The following is a 21474-nucleotide window of genomic DNA, read 5'->3' as shown; positions in this document are numbered from 1 at the left end:
TCAGAAAGATGGTCGCTATTTAGTATTTCCACAAAGTTTAACTTCTTTTGACAGGATTTAAGTCAGGAATGTTAAGCTTTTGTGGTGGTAGGCAGGAATAACCAATATGTATTCAATGCTTTCACGTGGAGCAATGAAAAGACTTATGAGGGGGAGTAGGACAGCACCACACCCTCTACTTAATAGGGCGTGTGCTGTCATATGGGTTAACTGGCCCCTCATTCCAGCTTAGTTGAGCACAAATAGGGATCTGAACGATTATGAATGTGCATCTTGTGATATAAATGCACATTTTCAAGCGCAGTCATACTCGCAGAATCTGCCTTGTCTGTAAAAGTGAAGTTGTTTGGTAAATGAGAATCTAAACACTTGATTAATTTTATGAAAGAAATATACAAGTAACACTATATGATATTAATATATGAATATCAAATGTAACTAGATAATGAAGTGATCTTGCTGAGAAACTATAGTTATTTAAGAAATGTCCTGCATAGAATAGCACCCAGGATGAGAGTCCGCAAAAAAATATTACGATGAGCAGTCCTGGCGGGATATTCCAAATTAGCCTTGCTGGAATTTGTTTCCAGAATTCAACCTGCTGCTGAAAGCTTGATATAGTAATCATAGGGGCAAATTTACTAAAAAGCCATGCAATGCAGTGACCGAAGTTGGCGCAGCATTGTGTAAAAGGGAGACAGAAGAACAGTGCCATATTTACTAAGATATGGTGCTGTTGCCCTCTCCCCTAGCACTAACACACTTTGGGCCTCCCTGCTCCACACACACAGCAATGCAGCATAGTGCAAGGGTAACTGTGTGATGCCTAGTATAGGTTTGGTTTTGAATGGTAAACTTCTAGTACATAAAAACAGTGCTTCAACATAGTTTAGTACAGTACTGTACTAAAGCAAAGTTTTAAAAAGTTTGGAGAACAAAAAACTTTTAAATAGGTTTATACCTCCCTCAATCAGGCGAACAATTCTGATGGAAAACTATGGCCAAAATGTTAGTGTACAGGACTTTTTTTCAAAATATATGGGTTCTTGTATGAGCAGTTGCATTGGAACGCTCATGTACCACCAATGAAATGCCCTTTTTTGCAAAATAGCTCAGAGTAGTGCAAAGCAGAGCATAGTGCTACATTGCATTACTTCAAGGCTACTTCCGATTGCAAAAAAAGTTTTATGTTGGAAAGTAAATCCCAAATCAAGACTTTCCACAGGCTAGTGTCACTGATGAGGACACTGCACAGGCACAAAGTGTTGATAAATCTGTGGCTCCACTTTCCCATAAAGTGTAATGTTACAAACGGAGCGGACGCTCACCCGCCTCGTTGTCGCTGGTGATCTTGTCCTCCTTTTCCTCTCGCTCTAAAGTGCTGCTTGCTGAAGATATGCTAGATGCTGAGCAATTGTCTTTTTCATTCACTTCCTCATTTTGTCGCTCTTTTTCACTAAGAATTGCACTTTCTTCAGACTCCCTCTCCGATCCCTGTTCTAGCTCACTCTCCTGCTCCACATCTGCCGATTCAACTTCCTGTGTGGTTGTTTCCACTTCCTGCTCTGCTTGTACAGCAGGCCCTGGCGCAGGTTCTGTTTCCGTTTCTAGCTCAGGCTCTAGCTCAGGCTCGGGCTCTGGTTCGGGCTCTGGCTCGGGCTCTGTCTCTGGTTCAGCTTCACTGGTACTGGCTGGAGGATACAAAGAAACAGACACACGGTTCAGTTTTCAACATAAAGTCATCAAAATACAAATAACACATCATCTCCAGAGTTCACAAGATCAAAGCACAAGGGAACCTTGTCAGTAGCAACAAATAACCATAATTCCTTTACTCCATATGCATTTTGAATATTTCTGCTTCAGATTAAAAAAACTTTAAAATTCTTGGAGGAGGTTCCACAATGTTGATAATTTACCAGTAACTCTTTTTCTCCTAATACTAAAAAAAATCACATGAATTTAGCGATATAAGCTGCATTAATAAAGTTATATTCTTTAAGTCTAGTAAAGTTATGTTTTATATTGAATCCAGGATGTAACAAGGGTCACATCCATGGGCCGTAATGCTAGCAAAAAAAATTACCATCGGACCGCCTGTTTGGGTAGTAATTGGCATTCTTAACTGTGATGCAGGAGGTCATCATATCCCTAGGCCTCAGTGCCACTGCACCTGCTGAACGAATGATAGCTATGCCTCTTTAATAGTCACAATACTCATCACCCAAAAGCTTAAGTCAACTTCTGGCTGCAACAGTATGATGCTAGAGACTTTAGCCAGGGCCAGTTTACAAAATAGGATATACTTGATGGCTCTGAAATCGCATTATTTAGTATGAATGCTAAGTGCATATGTTATTTATGTAGGCACATTCCAGCCGAAAAAAGTCCTTCTTCTATGATAAATGTGTCAATTTAAGAATAGGGGTGATACTGGGGCCAATATATGCGACCGTAAATAAGAACTGCACAGAAGTAACAACTATGCATGGTGGTTTGCACATTCTGTAAGCCCTTTCACACTGAGAACCCTTCCCAAGCTGCACCAAGAACAGTTACTCAGCTGAGTTGCAAAAGAAAGTCTCGATGCAACGCCTGGTGTTTTGGGGGTCTATTCTGAAGAGTGTAGATTCTGGGTCAGAAAGGAATATACTGCATTGTGTACCTGTAGTTTTTTATTTTCTTGCTGCCCCCTCCAAATGTTGGCTTGACCTCCTTCGGGTGGGTAGTATTAGTTGGTTAAATCCTGTAGTGCAATTTGCAGGTTCTCGTTTAATCGCCAGCACTGTTTCTAGCACGGGGACACACCAGTAGGGTAACCAAGCGCTTTACAAATGGATAAATACGTAAATAAATAGAGTTTGTAAAATGTAGATATAAAAACTAGGGACACATTACAAGTCACCCAGTCAAAATGGGGAGGAAATACTGTACCCCATACGATATTACCAATATTAAAGTACCCCATTACTGGGAAATTATACGTTTTGGGCTCTGAATGGGGAATAACAACCATCATTTTTTGGCCCACTTGGGTCATATTTTTCCAGATTTCTGGGTCCTTGACTGATCACTTAGTCCAACTTCTTTTAGCAGGCGGAATATGTGACTGAAAAAGTAGGCGGTTCAACACCTGCTGAAACCTAATAATGAGGAGTAGTATTTCTACATAAAAAAACGCAAAAAATAACACTCGACACAACTAGTAATGATGGCTTAATGTCTTGATCTCCTAATTCAGTTTTATACTAATGACACCAAATGCTTCAGTCAGGCGGTTTCCAAGGACAGCACATGCGCTTCATGCGAAACTATCTGGAAAAAATTGCTGTTCGGCCTCACAAATGGATTTGATTAGATCCAGATAGTTCTGAGACAGTTTTGATTGGTTCCAGCAGCTGCTCTGATGTCGACAAGCTTCACCTAGAAACATGCCTCCATGGCCAGAATGGTGATCCACCAATTGTCAGAAAGGAAGTGCTGAGTTATTGCTCATTGTTTGTCGTCTTCTTTTAGCTGGCACGAGATAAGTGCAAAATCTAAAAGAATAAAGTATATTCAACTCACTGCACCATCTATGAAAACAGACAATGCTACAACATGGCAATTTCTTGTTTCATTTGGCCTTCTTAGGTCCAAACTGAAGGGCCACACTCAGTCCTGTATAAGGACAGTGATCTGTTGATGGGTGTCAAAGGAGACAGCCATGGTTTTTAGGTCTTTTGGTACTCTAACGCAGTAAAGATGCTTTCAATGCACACATCACGGTGGCCTGAATTGGAAAAAGAGAGCACATTACTGTGATCTTGAAGACGGACATCTGTTTCTAAGCCAAATATTAGAATGAAATATTCAGGGATTTATGGTTTTCATTATATATTTAATATTTGTATTTGAGGTGTTTGGAAAGCACTGCGTACTACCTAGGATAGTCTCAGAGTACTTAAAGAGGGGGATGAAGGAGGAAGTTGAAGACAGTATTTTTTCACAGAATTTTTCACAGGGAAGTGATCTGACCATAGAGAGAACTTTTGCCAAAAGTCTATTATCCGGACAGATTGATAGCAAGGTGTTTGAGATTGCCAGGCCTTACACTTTCTGGAGGGTAATTTAAAGTAAAGACGTTGGTGAGATAGCTTGGGCAAGGACCATGTAAGCTTTATGAACGAGGTAGAGGTTTGTGAATTAGGATCATTCTTTAATCGTTAGCCATGGGAGCACCTTAAGTGTGAGCGACATATTGCCTTCTCATATAAAAGAAAAAATTACAGGAACACAATGAATTGGAACTCTGTTGTTTATAGAGGTTTTTTTGGGAAGTTGGGTATACATGCTATAAAAGTAAGATTCCTCTTAGAAGAATTAGCGGATGTAAAGCTGATTTAAGCATAACAATCAACATGTGATAGGAATGACAGTGCGTTGGCGCTATACAGTTTGTCACCAAATAAACTGGGTCCAATGTACAATCAGGGAAAAATCTTCATAAGCAGCAAGGTTTTGCAATTCCCTCCGTTATAATAAAGGACCATGTTTATTAGGCTTGGGTAGTTTCAGGACAAAGTGCTTAATAATTAATGTGACGGCAAATAAAGTCTCCTAATATTGGCTTCACAGCTTAACCTCCACATAAATATGGCTGAGAAAAGAATGGTCAACTAATTCAAAGGACTTTGGACAGCCGCATTTTTTGAAATGGTACAGTGAAACCAGGTTTACATTTGGAGGCCTCCTACAGTAAAACCTGGCCAGTGACATGAACCGATTTAAGCATCTGTGCACCTGTCCTTTTCAGCATTACATTCTACACTGTGATGCAAGTTGATCTCCAGTATTATTTAGTAGATCTCAGAATGTTTAGGAACGGATTGCTGTTTTTGAATCTTGGACAATTTTCCCATTCCAGAAGGGAGCTGAATGTATGGATGACGTGTTTGTTTTCTGAGCTTTAATCACTCTGCACCAGTACGAACCCCCAACTACTTCCGACATATAGTACAGAAGATTCAGAATGACAGCATCGTATACTTGTCCAGTTACTGGTCCATTCACAATGAAAGTGATTACTTGACGCAGAAGGCTTGCTGGGCTCCGTGGTGGGATCCACAACAGTGAATGTCACACTTAGTGCTTCCCATCATGTGGAGGCAGATACAGACATGAGTCTATGAATATACCTTTCTTGGGACCTTCATGCTGACTATGTTAGAATTCCTCTCCTACTGTTGGCCTTCATGCTGACAGTTACAGTTTTTAAAGTTAACTAAGTGTACAAAAAAAATATGATAAATGTTATGTTCCTAAAAGGCTCAAAGACAAATGAATGAGCCAAATTTCATGACAGTGATGTGTTATGTTTTGTCCTGGAACAATTGCTCCAAAAATAATACCAGCCTGACAATGTATTCCACTACATTTCGCAGGTTTCCAGAGAACAAGAAAAACGTAAAATATCAGGAGTCTAATATAAGTAACTGGTGGATAGGAAAAAAGTCTAATGGGTGGTTTTAAGAAGAGAGGAAAATGCCAGAACTCAGAAGAATAGAAAGGGTGTGCATAATGTTTCAATTGTATTCGGCAAAAACTGATATTTTCTGATTTTAAGCAAATTTGTTCTACTAAAACTTAAATGTCACCTGATACAGTATGCTTCAAAATAGAACACAACAAGTGTTGAATTTAATAGAAAGCTAAAAGGCATGATCGGAAACTGGCAGAGTCGTACATTAGACTGACAGAAAGCACATGTTTTTGCACGCATATTTACTTTAGTGTGGCCACATCAAACGTGATGCTAGCTTCCAACCGCTTGGCATATGGCATGCATTTAGCCTTCGTTTGGTTGGCATATGGCATCCATTGTTGATTATGAACCTCCTACCTTTATCTCTGACAATGAAACTCACCCATCGGCCTCGTGAGCTGGTGCATTTTTTCACTGCGCCGGCACGCAAGACTTGGCCATTTGCAGCTAAAGAATATCTGAGGTTAATCAGAAATATAGGCAACGCATTGCAGGTATGTTTAACCCGACACCATTCGCTAGATAGGAGATGAGTTTTCTCTATGCGCCCTCTTGTAAGAACCACTCAACTGAACATGTGCTATTGTAGACAATGATGTGCTTGTAATGGTTGAGACCCGTGTTGCCAAAGCAGGAAATGGTAAGGGATAGTGAGGATAGATAAGAGGTGGAAAGTTGGTAAAATAAGAGGATGCAAATAGTGTAGAGAGGTTGGTACACATAGTAATGTTTAGCTCTACGTCATCGTACCATGATATAGTGGCATTGTAGTGGCAGGTCTGGTTGGAAGCTGGTGGGGGTGGAAGCTCAGTTTTGGGATGTGGTGGAATGATAGAGAGGCTTGATAATGAAGTACTGGTAAGTGGAATAGAATACTCACCCTTATCGTCATAATTATTTCAAAGAGCTTTGCTACTTGAAGGCATCCAAGTGTGATGTTGTCATGTTGTAGTGTGGTATCTAAGGATGGTGTGCAAGGGTGGGAGAGCTATGAGTTGTCGGGAGGGGGTCCAGTGCTGTGAGATGACAGAACATCGCTGGAGAATGACCATAGCTAAGAGTGATAGTGTGGTGATGGAGGATGGTAATGCAGTGGAGTGGGCATTAATGCAGTGATTAGAGTTGTTAGTGAGTGGTGGATTGGTAGTTTGGAGGTGAGATGGTAGGGTGGGTGTTGTGGAAGTAAGGTGGGAGCTAGATGTATGGTGTTGGAGCTGCTAGTAAAGTGCTGAGATGTAGTTATGTGATGCTTTGTGTAAAACTCTGATTCTGGAGAACAAAAAGTGCTGGAATAACAGTGAGGTGATGGGTGGTGGTAATGTGGACCTATAGGGGTCAAAGCCCTAATCTGTGCTGTAGAAGGGGGCAGCCAAAATGTGGTAGAATGGAGTGGTAGCATGGTAGTGTGGGTGGGCAGTAGTGTCTAACAGGGCATTGTTAGCGTGGTGTGAATTGTGTCAGGGGTTGTAGTGCAGTACTTTGCAGTTCTGGGGTAGATGAGTAGTGCTTTGGGGTGAGGTGGTAGTGCTATTGTGGTAATCTGGAAATGGTAGATAGTAGTGATTGCTGTAAGTCAGTCGTCCAAACCATTAACCTTTCCAGATGGACTACAGTAATCTGTTATAGTTAGACCTTGTCAACAATCTGATCCATAGACTGCAGGTACTGCAAAACACAGAGGCAACACGACTTCAGATAGGACTGAATGAATGGCATTATATTTCTGGACACTTAGTAGCTCCTGCTTTGTCCTTCGCCTATTATACCCTTGGATGCCATTGCTCTTTTTCTGCCTCTTTCAACATACCATTGCCGTTACAAAAGGCATATGAGATGATTCTGCTATCAACGGACATACATGCCAGTTCATACACACTCGTTCTACTATTATGCCCAGGGGGTAATACCCAATGCTCTCAAATAAGTAAACGTCAGTTGTGTACTGTACACTTCGTTGAACATCTCATCCTCGATAATATCAATGCAACAACTGCTGTACAATTATTGATGAGAAAATTGTGCATGGCAGGGTCACAGGTTACAGTTAATCACCCACACAGCCATTCACACAGTCACTCACTCTCAGCAATGTTTCCCAAGAGACTGTTTCTTCCACCAATCATTATATTGAAAAATTCTCAACACTTTATGACAGAAGAAGCATAAATGACAAGGCTTTGTTAATGCTCATTGCTCCTCCCAATTATATTAGGAATCCTGACCGGGAAAGACTGAAACAAGGCATCCAACAAAGCATAGGATAGTGATGCAACATTACACCAAAATGCCTTGATATCATTGTTCCTCAGTTACTGTATACACAATACAAAGTTATAAACAACATTAACAGCGTGCCTAGACGTATTCACTTGTAAGACATCACCTTTGCAGTGCTGTCCCCTATATAAACCCTTCATCATACATTAGAACAATAGTATATATCTGGCACCATGTTTTTGCTCAAGCTCACTCATCCACAACAGATCCATTCTGTTGTATTGCATTTAAAATGTGTTTATATAGCATTTTCCACACCCCTGTAAGGGCTAAAGCATAATTTGGATTATTCAGTAAGTAGCAACTTCATATGTTTCAAATATGCAATTCTTCATGGTCCAAGGAGGTCACTGGATTGCTCTGCCTTTCATCAAGCTCCTGGGCGCTTTTTGTATCCGTGATTTAAAACGCTTTGTTTGCAGCTAGATCTAGATGGGAAAAACGGGTGAATGCATGCAGTTTGTAGATAATGGGTAAGCTTCCGGGAACACGAGCATTAGGTTGAGGAACAGTATAAAGACAGGTACATCAGTTAATGTCGGTACCAACTGTCAAAGTATGTTGACTTTGCATTCCTCTCCTGCTGGCCTCATTTGCCACTTGTTACTGTTGCCTAGCAACCGCCCACAACGCCGGTCAAATCTCGCTGATGCTGATGATTTTTTCCTGCCAGTGTAGATCCCGACTGCTCGCCTCCTTGCTGGCCTTTCCCACCTCCCAGGACTATTAATGGAGCCTGCAGCGCAGCCGAGCCGACAGCGTGCCAAAGGCAAGTCTGTCTGCACTCGTCCACACCTAGACTGCCCCCAGCGGCAGGAACCCTGGCTCTCCTGCCTCCCATTACAGCTCCTAGCCCCTGCACCCCGAAGACGCAACATCAACTGCTGCAATGTGTTCACACAACAAACGGAGGGATCCTTCCCCTGCCACCGATGCTGGTTCACCTACAGAACTGAAGCCCTTGCCGCACCTACATAGCTGGCCTCCAAACCTTCAGAACAGCTCCAGTGCATTCTGCTCAACGCCCATTCCCGATGCAAGCATGCCACTGAAATCTGGGACACCATCACCTTGTCCACCCATGATGTGTTGTTCATCACCAAGACCTGGCTCACACCGCCTTCAACCCGGACATCGTGACCGCACTGCCCCATGGCTACAAGATTATTCACAGAGACAGCATCAACAAGGAGGCATCACTATCATCCAAAAACGAGACCCTCCAATACACCACCACTTAAGAAGGCACCTCATCAGTCATGAAACACCTAAACTTCCAAATCTGAATCAACACAAACACCACCATAAGATGATCCCTCACCTACTCATCTCCCCCTGGCACTCAACTCCAAGCACTACATCCTCCTCAGCAACCTCAACTTCCCACTCTATAATTCCAATGACACCAACTTCGCTGACCTCCTAGAAAGCATGAGCAACATCGGACTCACACAACTGGCCACCAGCCCCACACACTGCACAGGACACACCCTGGACACAATCATTACAGCCAGTGACAGAATAAGATTCAGCTACACCATTGAGCTCACCCGCACAAACCACAGCATCGTCCACTACTCCATCGCAGGCTCACCACAACCAACATACACACCCCCCCACCCCTGCTACCACAGATAGAACAATATTACCAAGACCCAATGGGCTGCCGCCCTCAACATCACTGGGTCCAACACCACCAACAACCTTGAGATTCCCATCCAAACCTTCTCCTTCACCTGAAAGCATGCAGAGGTTAAACCCCTTGTGAAGAAACCCTCTGCCTACCCCAGTGAGCTCAAGAACTAATGCCTCATCTCACTGCTATGCTTCCAGGCCAAGGTCTTGGAGAAAGCCATCAATCGCCAGCTCATTGATCATCTGGAAGGAAACAACTTACTGGATGCCTCACAGTCCGGCTTCCACTTCAACCACAGCACTGAGACAGCTCTAATAGCTGCAACCAATGACATCAGATCACAAAGAGACAGCAGCCCTGATCCTCCTCGACCTCTCAGGGGCTTTTGCCACCGTATCCCACCACACCCTCATCAACAGACTCCACCACATCAGCATTAGAGGAAACACCCTCAAATAGATCACCTTCTTCCTCACAGGACGTACACAGAGAATCTGCCTACCACCCTTCATCTCAGAAACCAAGAACATCATCTGTGGCATCCCCCAAGGATCCTCCCTAAGCCCCCAAGGATCATTCCTCAGCCCCCACGGATCCTCCCTCAGCCCCATCCTCTTCAATGACTACATGAGGCTATTGGCCAAAATGATCCGCACCCACAGACTAAATATCATCTCATATGCTGACGACACCCAACTACTCCTCTCTCCTACGAAAGACACCACCACCACCAGGCCCAACTTCCAGTACACCATGACCAAAGTCACCGACTGGGTGAGATCCAACTGTCTAAAGGTGAACACGGACTAGACGGAAGTGCTCATCTTTGGAAGGTGCACCTCCCCCATGGGAAGGCACCTGGTAGCTCACCACACTCGGACCTTCATCTACCCCTACCAACTATGCCTGCAATCTCTGCATCATACTGGACAGCGATCTCTCCATGAAGTTCCAGGTCAACGCAGTAGCCTCCTCCTGTTTCCACACCCTTTGAATGCTTTGTAAGATTTTCAGGTGGATACCCATCAGCACCAGAAAAATGGTGGCTCAAGCCTCCGTCACCAGCTGACTGGACTACAGAAATACACTCTAGGCTGGAACCACCACACATGTCTTCAAACAATTACAGACCAAACAGAACACCGCAGCCAAACTCATCCTCAACCTCCCCAAATGAACCACTATCACCCGCCACCTCAGAAGCCTCCACTGGCTCCCTATCCAGAAGAGATGCCAGTTCAAGCTGCTGACTCATGCTTACAAGGCCCTCCACAATGCCAGGTCCTCCTACTTCGAGTACTGCCTGCCAATCCACCAGACAACTCTGATCTGCCTCCCCCACATCCGTCAAAGTGGAGGTTGTTCTTTCTTCTACATCGCCACCAAGTCCCGGAATGACCCCCCGCCCCACCTCCGAATCTCCTCTTCACTCGCTGACTTCTGAAAGGGACTCAAGACCTGGCTCTTCGACTAAGACTCTCCATATCATCAGCACATGGATACCTGGGGGGTGATAAGCTGTACTACAAATAGTGGTTGATTGATTGAGGTTCAATTCAGCTAGTTGAACCCATACCTTTTTTTACAGCACAGTGCGAAAAATTCAATGTTAAATTAACTAGAAGAAATGTTAAAAATAGACATCAAAAACTACTACGTGCATTGTCCAAAGGCTTTTACAGACTAAGGGGCATAATATCAAGAATCTGTGTTAAAAATATTGTTGTTTTATCGGCAGGAAACTGCCGATAAAACGTTGATAATGGGCTTGATAATACGCCCTTGTTAATTCCCATAGAAGCCGATGTTCTGATGTAAACATGGGCTTCTATGGGAATTAACAAGGGCGTATTATCAAGCCCATTATCACCGTTTTATCGGCAGTTTCATGCCGATAAAACGACGATAATTTTAACACCGGTCCTTGAAAATATGCCCCCAATAGTTTTAGTATGAGGGGTGGGGAGAAGTTAAAGTAAAGGGCAGGGACTGGTCTTCTGTCACTTGGTTGTTCTTTATACGTGCCACTCTGGTGCCGGATGGTGTAGCTCCTGGTTTTCCCATACGACAATGCAGGGAGGTACCAACTTTCTTTGTGTATCAAATTAGGCCTCACATCGAAGAGCCTAGGAGCAATACTATGCTGCCCAATGCCCAGATGGTGACTGGTTATCCATACATGTACAAGCAGTTTCATCATCTCATGCCTGGACTATGCACACTCCTACCAGAGGCTTTCCAAATATATCCAACCTTTCAACAAATGTCCTGCTTGAGTGCCGAAAGGATAAAACAGGCCTTAACAATCCTTCTGCTAGACCCCTACCAAACACTTGCACTACTATGAATGTCCATACAACTGCATTGACAGAAAGGTGTAACCTAGCACTGATGTGCCACAGTATCGGCACTTCACTTTCGGCGCTTCACTTTCAGCATGGTTCAAACAGTAATGCCCATTCCATTATAAGGATGACAGGTCTTCCCTTTCTGCTCAGCAAAAACTTAGTGAAAGGAGCAGTCAGGGAGACAGAGTGGTCAGAGGTGCTGGCAAGAGCTTCTTCCACGTCCCACAATCAGTGCTAAGGAGGTAACTGTCTACTTGTGCAAGCACAAACAGGTGAAATTGACACATTGCTCGGGAGAATGGACGTTTGATTGTGAACAAGGGTGCACTCTAAAACACAGTCAATGTACGACAGTGTCATTTTCTGCTGTTCATCAAATAATCACAGCAAGAAGCCAACACAGTCCTCCCTGAAATGTGCCTACTGCTCTGCAAACCAAAACCTAGTACAAATTCCAAAAACAGCATGCGAAACCTGGGGAGGATGGCACTTGGCAGTCCAGGGCCCACAACTGTACAACACACACCGCATCACAGTAGACTCAAAACAAAACCAAATGACCTTTAGAAACAAGCATTTACAATGCAATGGTTTTGCCTTTGTTAAAGTTAGAGCTATTGGCATTGCTTTTGACACTCTGCACTCTGAAGCTCCACTCTGCACTCTGCATCTGCACTCTGCATCTGCACTCTGCATCTGCACTCTGCATCTGCACTCTGCATCTGCACTCTGCATCTGCACTCTGCATCTGCACTCTGTATCCCCACTTATTTTTTTAGGATTTGTTCCCTGACTATAACCCACCACCAAGCAATGCACATACCAGTCTGCTCCCAGCCTGCCCGCCTCTCTGAGGGACACATTTCTACACACAACCGCATTCACGCCAGTGAATGGGCGAGCCGGACAGGGGACGCGGATCCTGAAAGGTTGGGATTGTGCGATTCAAGTGCATTTAACGTAACATCATATTCGCATGCAGGGTTTCCGGATTTTTAGAGGTACAAGCTGTCTTCATGACTAATGAATGTTATGCCCTGTACGTTTCCTGTTAACCGGTATCTTGGTCCCGTTTGTTTAATTGAAACTGGCCAAGACTACATCTCCCACAATACAACAGGTTGATACATGAAAGCTCAACACTGAGGCCGTCTTGAAGCCCTATATTTTAACAAGCCATAACAGTAATGTTTCATTTACTATAGAACTCGAGATGCCTCATCGCACCCCCGGGCAGAGCTGTGGGTGGGACCTGCGATCACAGGCTCGAGTCCCGGTTCTTGCTTCGGTCCTCCCAACCCCAAGGCTGGTGACATTTGCAGCGCTTTGAAACTGCCCTTGCGTTGAACAGGCACTTTACAAGTAGCTAAGATATTTGCAAACTTTCCAAATTCATACATTTCTATGTCAAACATTAAGTAGTCCGTCTCTTCGCTAGTTTGCTCGTCAGGACTTTGCCAATGCTGTGCACTTGAAGGTGGCGCGAGTACTTGTACATTCGGTAACTTGCAATGCGCAGCTTGTCGTAGTGTTAATGAATGACAGATATAATGGGGTTGACATTGACCGTACCACACGTACAGACTGCGATCAGGCCTACTTGGAACAGGGCATCAGTGCAGAAGATCAAGGAGGCCCTACTGAGGGCATGCCCTATGGGTACTGGCTGAAGGTGAGTGGTGCTCTCTGCCAGTGAAGCATTGCCATGCCCAGAGATTACCACGAGCAAGGGAATTTTGGCTACAAGGCATGTCTGCAGTGTATAGGCAGTGAACTTGGGAAGGCAGTGGTACCACTGCGAACCACAAATAGGCAAAGTGCATGCTTTTTAAGGTTTTGGATACTAATTATAACTTCAGCAGTTGTTTCTTGCAGGAATGAGTTCATAGTTACAAATTACGTATTTTGCATAATTTGCAACCAGTTTGAATTATGGATTTCAACAAAAGAGAAGCTAGGAAGGCGTATAGTACACTCCAGGATACAGCACTTCATGCATTATGGTCACGTTTGCAAAGCACTCACAAAAGATCAAGGGAACATTCTAGATGATACACCACATTTTTAGTCAACAGCAGTGTTTTAAAGGAAGTGGAGAGACGTGGGAGAACTCACTATCCCAGAGTACCTGTTTGCTTCCGACAAGTGCGGGTAGTCTCCCATTAAAGTATTGTACCTGTGCTGGGAAGCATTGTTACTCTCCCAAGTCAAAACAAATAAGTGTAGGTACTCAGTACCTGCCCATTTAAAGAACTGGCCAACAAAGATTTGTATCTTGACCGACCTTTTCAGGTTGATATTTACCTACAACACTGAAACAGAAACAAAGTCCCAGAGAGCAAATGAAATAAAATAAAAAGCAATGACACGCATGGCACGAGCCACCCACTCAGCAACTATGCACCTTAGGTGGAAGGCTCCTGATTTTTTAGGCAAGACATAGAGGCTAACATTATGCAGCATCCTTCATTGCTCTCATTCACTGCACGTTAGCTCATGTCTTTTTAATATAATCCAGATTCTCTGCTCACCAAGTATTCCTTGCATAAATATCAATACTTTTAATCATTTTCTCATGCCCACATCCTGAAATACACAGCAGTCTACATCACGTGCATGACAGAAATTCCCCTCGTTTGTGTGCCATAATTATGGCATGGGCACTACATAACTCCACACACCATGGGTAGCATTTAAAAATATTGCGTCTGAAATAAATTTGTTTAAAAACAACAGCTGGTTGCATCGGGGTAGCCCATGGCCATAAGCATCAGCAGATGGAGTGCCAGGCCTGAACATTAACATCAGCACTAAAGGCTGCGTGTCCTGTGCTGACTCTAGTGTCAGCCACCACCCGGGGCGGAAGTAGAGAGCGGCGAGGGTCAAGCAGAGTGTAACGTGTCACACAAGACAGGCAGGGTGGCCGGGCTGTCAGCGCAGCTACACCAACCCCTTCGACCCAGCCCATGGGCACCCTAGACTTGGCATAGCGTTTAATTCGCAGTTGAAGGCACGAGACAGCTTTATCACCGGGAAGGGGGGCGCATGAATAACTGGCACAGGGGGGCACGTAGCACAGGCATGTTAGTGACGGTCTTGGCGGGAGTTCAGGGGTCCCCTCAGCCCTCACCATATGCCCGGACGAAGGCAGCACTCACCCCCTTTCTCGCCGATAGCGGGATGCAGCTTGGCGGCTCCAATCACCAAAACGATGCCGAGGATGAACCATTCCTTGCGGACACGTTCCAGTAGGCCCATGCTGCCGGGAGATCTGAAACGGACTGTCCCAAGAGTCAACGAGCAATCGGGTGGGGGGGGGGAGCAGGAACAGACACACACGGACAGGCACGGAGAGCGGAGGGGGGCGGGAAGACATAAGGCAATAACAAGAAAAGCGGGAGGGGGCGGGAAAGGGGGCGGAGAGACTTGGCATAGCGTTTAATTCGCAGTTGAAGGCACGAGACAGCTTTATCACCGGGAAGGGGGGCGCATGAATAACTGGCACAGGGGGGCACGTAGCACAGGCATGTTAGTGACGGTCTTGGCGGGAGTTCAGGGGTCCCCTCAGCCCTCACCATATGCCCGGACGAAGGCAGCACTCACCCCCTTTCTCGCCGATAGCGGGCTGCAGCTTGGCGGCTCCAATCACCAAAACGATGCCGAGGATGAACCATTCCTTGCGGACACGTTCCAGTAGGCCCATGCTGCCGGGAGATCTGAAACGGACTGTCCCAAGAGTCAACGAGCAATCGGGTGGGGGGGGGAGCAGGAACAGACACACACGGACAGGCACGGAGAGCGGAGGGGGGCGGGAAGACATAAGGCAATAACAAGAAAAGCGGGAGGGGGCGGGAAAGGGGGCGGAGAGACGCCGACGACGGCCTTGGAGCAGGAAGGCGGCCATGAGGAAACAAGCGGGAGGGGGCGGGAAAGGGGGAGGAGAGACGGAGCACGACGGAAGACGCTGACGACGGAAGGCGGGTGCCGGCAATGCCGGACCAGACTCGGGGGCGTTCCCGGCGTCGCGTGACGTCGGCAAAAGCCAAAGAATGTCGGGAACGCCCCCGTGTCTGGTCCGGCATTGACGGACAGGCCCCTCGTCCAATGGCAAGGCTCCGTTTACGGAGCCAGCCAATCAATGACGAGGGCCGAACCAAAGCCACACTACTCTTCTCATCAGGTTTTCGCCTGCGCGAAAAAGCTGCGCAGAAAGCGCAGCTTTCGCCAGGCAAAACCTAAAAATAGGAAAGCCAACTGGTCTAAGCTCTTCATTCAACCTTTGGCCAGGTCCAAGGGCCAGGAGTAGGTGATGTAAATTGCATTGTTGCCCAATACAGTTCCTTCAAGCACTCTGCCAAAACCAAACAATCACATTTTAAATGACAGCTGCTGCTGCTTCTGTTGGCGTGCAGAAAGAGAGATGCTTTTTATTTGGTGTACTAAAAGGCGCTTTAACTGAAATAAAGGAACAAATAAGTATGCATGAAGCAAACATAAATGCTCATCCAATCTTCATCCTGTCGCCTACTCATGCACTCATCTGACCCTTTAATAGTGCTTCGTTTCCCGTGTCCTCCCTGTCTTGATATCCATCTTTCTTCTCTATGTTCATCCTTTACTGAATTAATCTGTCTGCACAAACCACTTACCCATGACATGTCCATCTATGTGCCTAACCAATGGTCAGACTGATCCATTCATCCATTCATCCAGCAAGTCATCCATCCATCCGTCCATCCATCCAACCGTCCATCCATCCATCCATCCTTCCCAACCATGCCACCTACCAGTCATCCATCCATCCCATACCCCATCGCCTGCCTGCCAACACGCATAAGTCGTCCCATTGGGCACTCGGTTTGAACACTTATTTTATTCTGGTCATATTCTTCACTCTATTCCTCACTGTTTCAATTCCATTTTAGACCTCAGTGCTGTTCATCAATGATCTTTATGAGATCACATCTAGGAGGAAATCATGATTTCGCAAAATGATGTTGTAAAAAACGTAATTTTCCCAAATATCAGGCTTTACACACCTGAGGAAGCAGTGTATAAAACAATAGATCACGTCCAATATATCACTGCAAATAAACGAGTTTCCCTCTCAGGACATTGAACGTCCTTATCAGTACAATGTCTTGAAACTTTTCTATGACCTGACAGATGACCAGCTAGACTTTACAGTGACCCCGAGCAGTGTGCACCTTAACACGTATGCCTTAGCACCCACACTTCGTAAATGCTTAAAGGGCAGGAAACACTCTAGTGCAGAGAGAACCAATTTCCAACCTAAAGAGGCATCAAACACACCAATGAAAGAAACCCTCCGGGGGAAGAGTAGAACGCTCTCTGCAACTCCAGCACGCAAACTGATGCTATATATTAAGTTTATCTGCAATGCTGCTACGCCATGTTTTCTGTTGAAAATAGACAGAACGCAGCTTCCCGAAGATAAGTCTTTATTGGACGTCTCCGCTGCTCCACAACACAATAGCAGCCTTGCCTCAGTTTCATTCTTTAAATTTCTCTTTAAAGTATAGGCCGATTTAGACTGTTCCCTGGCAACAAAATCTACTGCAGATGTGCTCAATGGGAAGCCCTAGCTAATAAACCATAACCAAGAAAAAAATTGCCTTATTTCATACTCGGTTTAAAATACTTTAACACAACCTCCAACACACGGACCGTGCTCTACGCAGTACCAATATGACACTCAGGGGTGCAATTATCACCATGCCATTCGGACATTCTAGTCCACACCCCCATCCAGCAACTCTTGCCCCTCATACTAGGGCCCTCTGCATCCTCTCGAATACGTGCTTCCGCCACTCACGTCTCACAGCTGCAATCATTCGTGACGTGTTAGGCACCACCTGCCACCTGAGGGATCTTCGCCTGAGGCAGTTCTCCCACCATGTCTCCAAATCCTGACAGGCACAGTCATTTAATGTGCCCCTTCCTCCTTTGGGTCATCTCATCTCACACACCTGGTCATACCTCACCCACACTCCGTCAGCACATTTGCTCCATCATGGTCCGAGCACTAATCTGCGGGGCCCTCTCTGCTTGGCCAACGCCTGCAGGACATGATGCCATTCAAGCCACTCTTTGACTGCCTAGAGTTGTGCAGCAATTGACAGACAGATGGTACCTCATCACACAACAATATAATGCAGAGATCTCCGATCTCCAGTGTAAACAGGTTAAGGAATCTCAGAACCTATGGCCCACATGTCCACATTGACATCCATTCATCCAGCTCTGTGCGAATGAAAGTCTTTGGAGAGAAGGCACATTTGCAACGGTTTCAAGTCACCCATGCGATCTGAAGCTGTACTCACCATCCGAGGGCTGGGGTGTCCGACAGGTGGCCGGGGCGGTCCTGGGGGTCTCCTGAGCCTCTCCAGGGGCTGGGCTCGGGCTCTTGGGGACGGGCGATGTGGCAGTAACTGGGGGGCTCAGGTTCAGTGACAGCTCACTCCTGCCGCGGCACACGCTTCGACTTTTCACCTCCTTTTCGTACTCCTCGGCAGCCAACTTTTCCAAGTATTTGTATCTGAAAACGGAAATTGCGACACATTTCAGTCAGGCGAGCGGCTTCCAAGGTTTGGCGGGAGAATGCAGATGTCTGAGAGTGATGCACCTGCAGAGAATACGAGATGCTGTCCTGATGAAAAGCACGAATCGGCTGATGTGCTGTGGAAACACAGAGATACCTCAAGAGCACATCACACGGATCAGAAAAAGCCATTAACGAAAAGTAACATCCATCCTGGGTGGATTATTTTAACCACAGTCTAACGCACACTTCGCTACATTCCACAATATCAGTCGAAACAAACTATTTCCAAGTTGTGCAGAAAGCATTGGCCAGGGGGGGAGGGTGGAATTAACAACTCACTGAGGAAATACATGTTCATAAAGGCAGGGCCCCCACAGGCTCCTGGGCTTCTGTTTGAAAAACCCGGCTACCTGCCCCTTCGACGAGCATGGGACCTGGACTACACTCGGTTGATCCTGTGTCTGCAGTGGAAACGATTTCCCTTTTTTTCTCCCCCTTATTCCAAAAAAATGTCTCTGCTGGTCGGAGACATTCAATAGCTTTGACCTGACGTCACATATAGTTTATTCATCAAAGTCACTTTAGGAAGAACAAAGCTACATCTGTTTTGCGTTTAGGCAAGCAGAACTCACTAACTGTTTATTAAGACCAGCTACCAATCATATTCCTCATACTGTGCTTTATAGATTTAGACCAAAATAACTTTGAAATATGTGCCTATTCCAGATGTCTGCTAATTTTATCCGCCATTATTTGCTCGGGAATAATTCCGCAGAGCGCGCGCAGCTGCGCCGGTCGCTTCTGACTCACCGTTTGTCATGCTCACAAGTACACGGCTTACCACGCTCATAGTGACAGAAGTACAAGTCTAGTGCCCCATATGCACGTGGCGGTTGTCACCACAGAGCCCGCTTCCCAGCACGTCCCATCATTCTTTTGCCTGACTCTTCTCAGGAGCCTGACTCCCGGGCTGTATTACTTGCAGGTTCACCCCTTTCTTTTGGAGTTCCGAGTACAGGGGCGTAACACAGCCCCCGCAGCCCACGCGGTGCGGGGGGCCCCTAGCTCCAAGGGGCCCCCTCGGCACTTAACTCTGGCCGGGAGAGCTCCTGATTGAGCCCGGAGGGGGCCCCCCTAAGTACTGTGCAGGGAGGCCCCCTCACTTTTCGTTACGCCAGTGCGAGTACGGTGGTATTGCATGCCCTTGTGTACAAATATTCAATTTAAGGAATCCTCAACTGAAATGATTAACGATTCGCAATTTGCGATTTCTTGAACAGAATGTACAAAAATGGATTTGCTAGAAATGGTCACAATTTGTGCATCGACTTCAAACGAATCCATTGATATTTTGAGAACGGACCTATGTATTAATAGGTTTGTTCTCAAAATACGGCTCGTAGTGAGTCACAATTCAACCTACCTCACAAATATACATTAGGTAGGCCATAAATTAAGACCCACCACAATTGGCTACAATGCCAGGCATGGAAGCCTGCTGGATTAGATTCATCACCATGCCTGTGGTTGCTTTTAAATAAAGCAAAATTGTTTATAAAGGCATCCCGTTTTCCTTAAAGGAAAACGAGATGTGTTAGACAAAATATTTTAAAAAAATGACACAAACCTTTTTTACAAGCATGCATGGACCACTGCCTGCACACAAAAAACGTTTGTCAAGGGAAGGGGGGGGGGCTTCTTGTGATAACCTGGGAATCCCTTCGCTTTTGCGAATAACCTACCATATCCTTTGAAAAGGTGGTAAACTATTAATGTTTTGAGACCGGAATTTGTTTGCCAAACATTAATACATAGCTTAAAGATTCGGTATCTGGAAGGGGCACCCTTAACATGCTCCTTCCAAATACTTAATCAGTGTTATTCCCAAAACCAATTAGCGATTTGTTAAGATTTAGTAACATTTTACTAAATCGCAAATTGGGTTTGGTCCAATAAAATATGCCTTTACGTAGACAGAAAGACTCTGATTTTACGCAACAATGACTCCTCTGTTACAGCGGAGGAGCGCTGCCCCACTGCTTTCTTGCGGTTCAGAAGCAAAACATAAAATGGTAATAACTTTTAGTTATTACTATTTTATGTTTTCTTCGCGGGCGGGTGGGCTGGTCTGCTCTGGTTACGGAGCAGGGCAGGGGAGGAGTGGTTTGCCACTCCTGAGTGTGCAATGACTTTTTGGTAGGCCCTATCGGGCCGCCCAAACCAGACATGCACATTTTTCCCTTCTCCACGCAGTCTGCATTGCAGCCTGCATGGAGATCATGCTCAACCCTACAGCCAGCGCTCAGACCAATCACAACGCTGCATTGCAGCATTGTGATTGGTTTATGGTAGGGAGCATGGCTGACTGCTTCCTGTTCCTGTCGGAGGCAGGAGAGCAGGAGTAAAGAAGACACGGGACCCAGCCTCAAGGTACGTGTTTTTACAATTTTTATTATGACACCCCACACGACCACCCAAGCCAGCCCACCCGCAAGCTATGCTGGCCAAACTGATTTTACAAATTGGAGCCTTACCGACCGTAAAATAGTTTTATACAAGAAGACTGCAGTGCGGTATTTCTGCACTCACTGTTACAAATATCGCTGATACCGGTAATAGTCAAATGTAGTAATACAGCGGGATTATAAATAATCTATGATGTAATGCAGAATTCATATACCAAAATTGGTGATGCTGAACCAATGTCAGTTTGATATTCCCAAATAGCTGGCACATTGAAGGAAAACATTCAAGCTTGTTTGATCCAGCGGAATTGCGTCAGAAGTGACCTTTAAAACACCAGGATACAGTAATACTGCAGAATCGTAATTCCAATTTGTGGGAAACTCCCAAAGTAACAGCGCTTGACAAAACAAAATAATCTAGCACCCTTTCCGCTTTTTTGGGGGGTGGGGGGGGACACCTAATATTGTCCTATTTACTTGAAATGCAAATAGGTAATACTTGGAACCTGTAGGGGGAAGGATGGCATGTATTGGCACATGAGGATTTTAATGCGGGAAGTCCTAAAATCCCGATGTCATTTCCCCAAAAACTGGGTTAGGAGATAATCATCGTCTTTGATAATTTCTCCAAACTTTTTATCCGATGCTTGCCTCCTAGT

At 45.3% G+C, this 21474-nt stretch overlaps 1 protein-coding gene across 7 annotated transcripts in view; it reads right to left on the bottom strand.

Annotated features, from left to right (window-relative positions):
- FHOD3 (formin homology 2 domain containing 3) overlaps window positions 1–21474 on the bottom strand; it is a 1375152-nt gene that overhangs the window by 193992 nt on the left and 1159686 nt on the right. For all 7 annotated transcript variants that reach the window (XM_086965361.1, XM_086965359.1, XM_086965360.1 and 4 more), the window contains 2 exons: window positions 18130–18344; window positions 1329–1691 (listed from right to left, as the gene is read on the bottom strand). In XM_086965361.1, coding sequence (XP_086821487.1) covers window positions 1329–1691; window positions 18130–18344 — 578 coding nt within the window. The remainder of the gene's footprint in view (window positions 1–1328; window positions 1692–18129; window positions 18345–21474) is intronic.

This window comes from Lissotriton vulgaris, chromosome 4_1 (assembly GCF_964263255.1).
Source record: "Lissotriton vulgaris chromosome 4_1, aLisVul1.2, whole genome shotgun sequence".
Taxonomy (NCBI): Eukaryota; Metazoa; Chordata; class Amphibia; order Caudata; family Salamandridae; genus Lissotriton; species Lissotriton vulgaris.
Note: the sequence above shows the minus strand (reverse complement) of the source record. Positions and strands in the feature narration are given on the sequence as shown.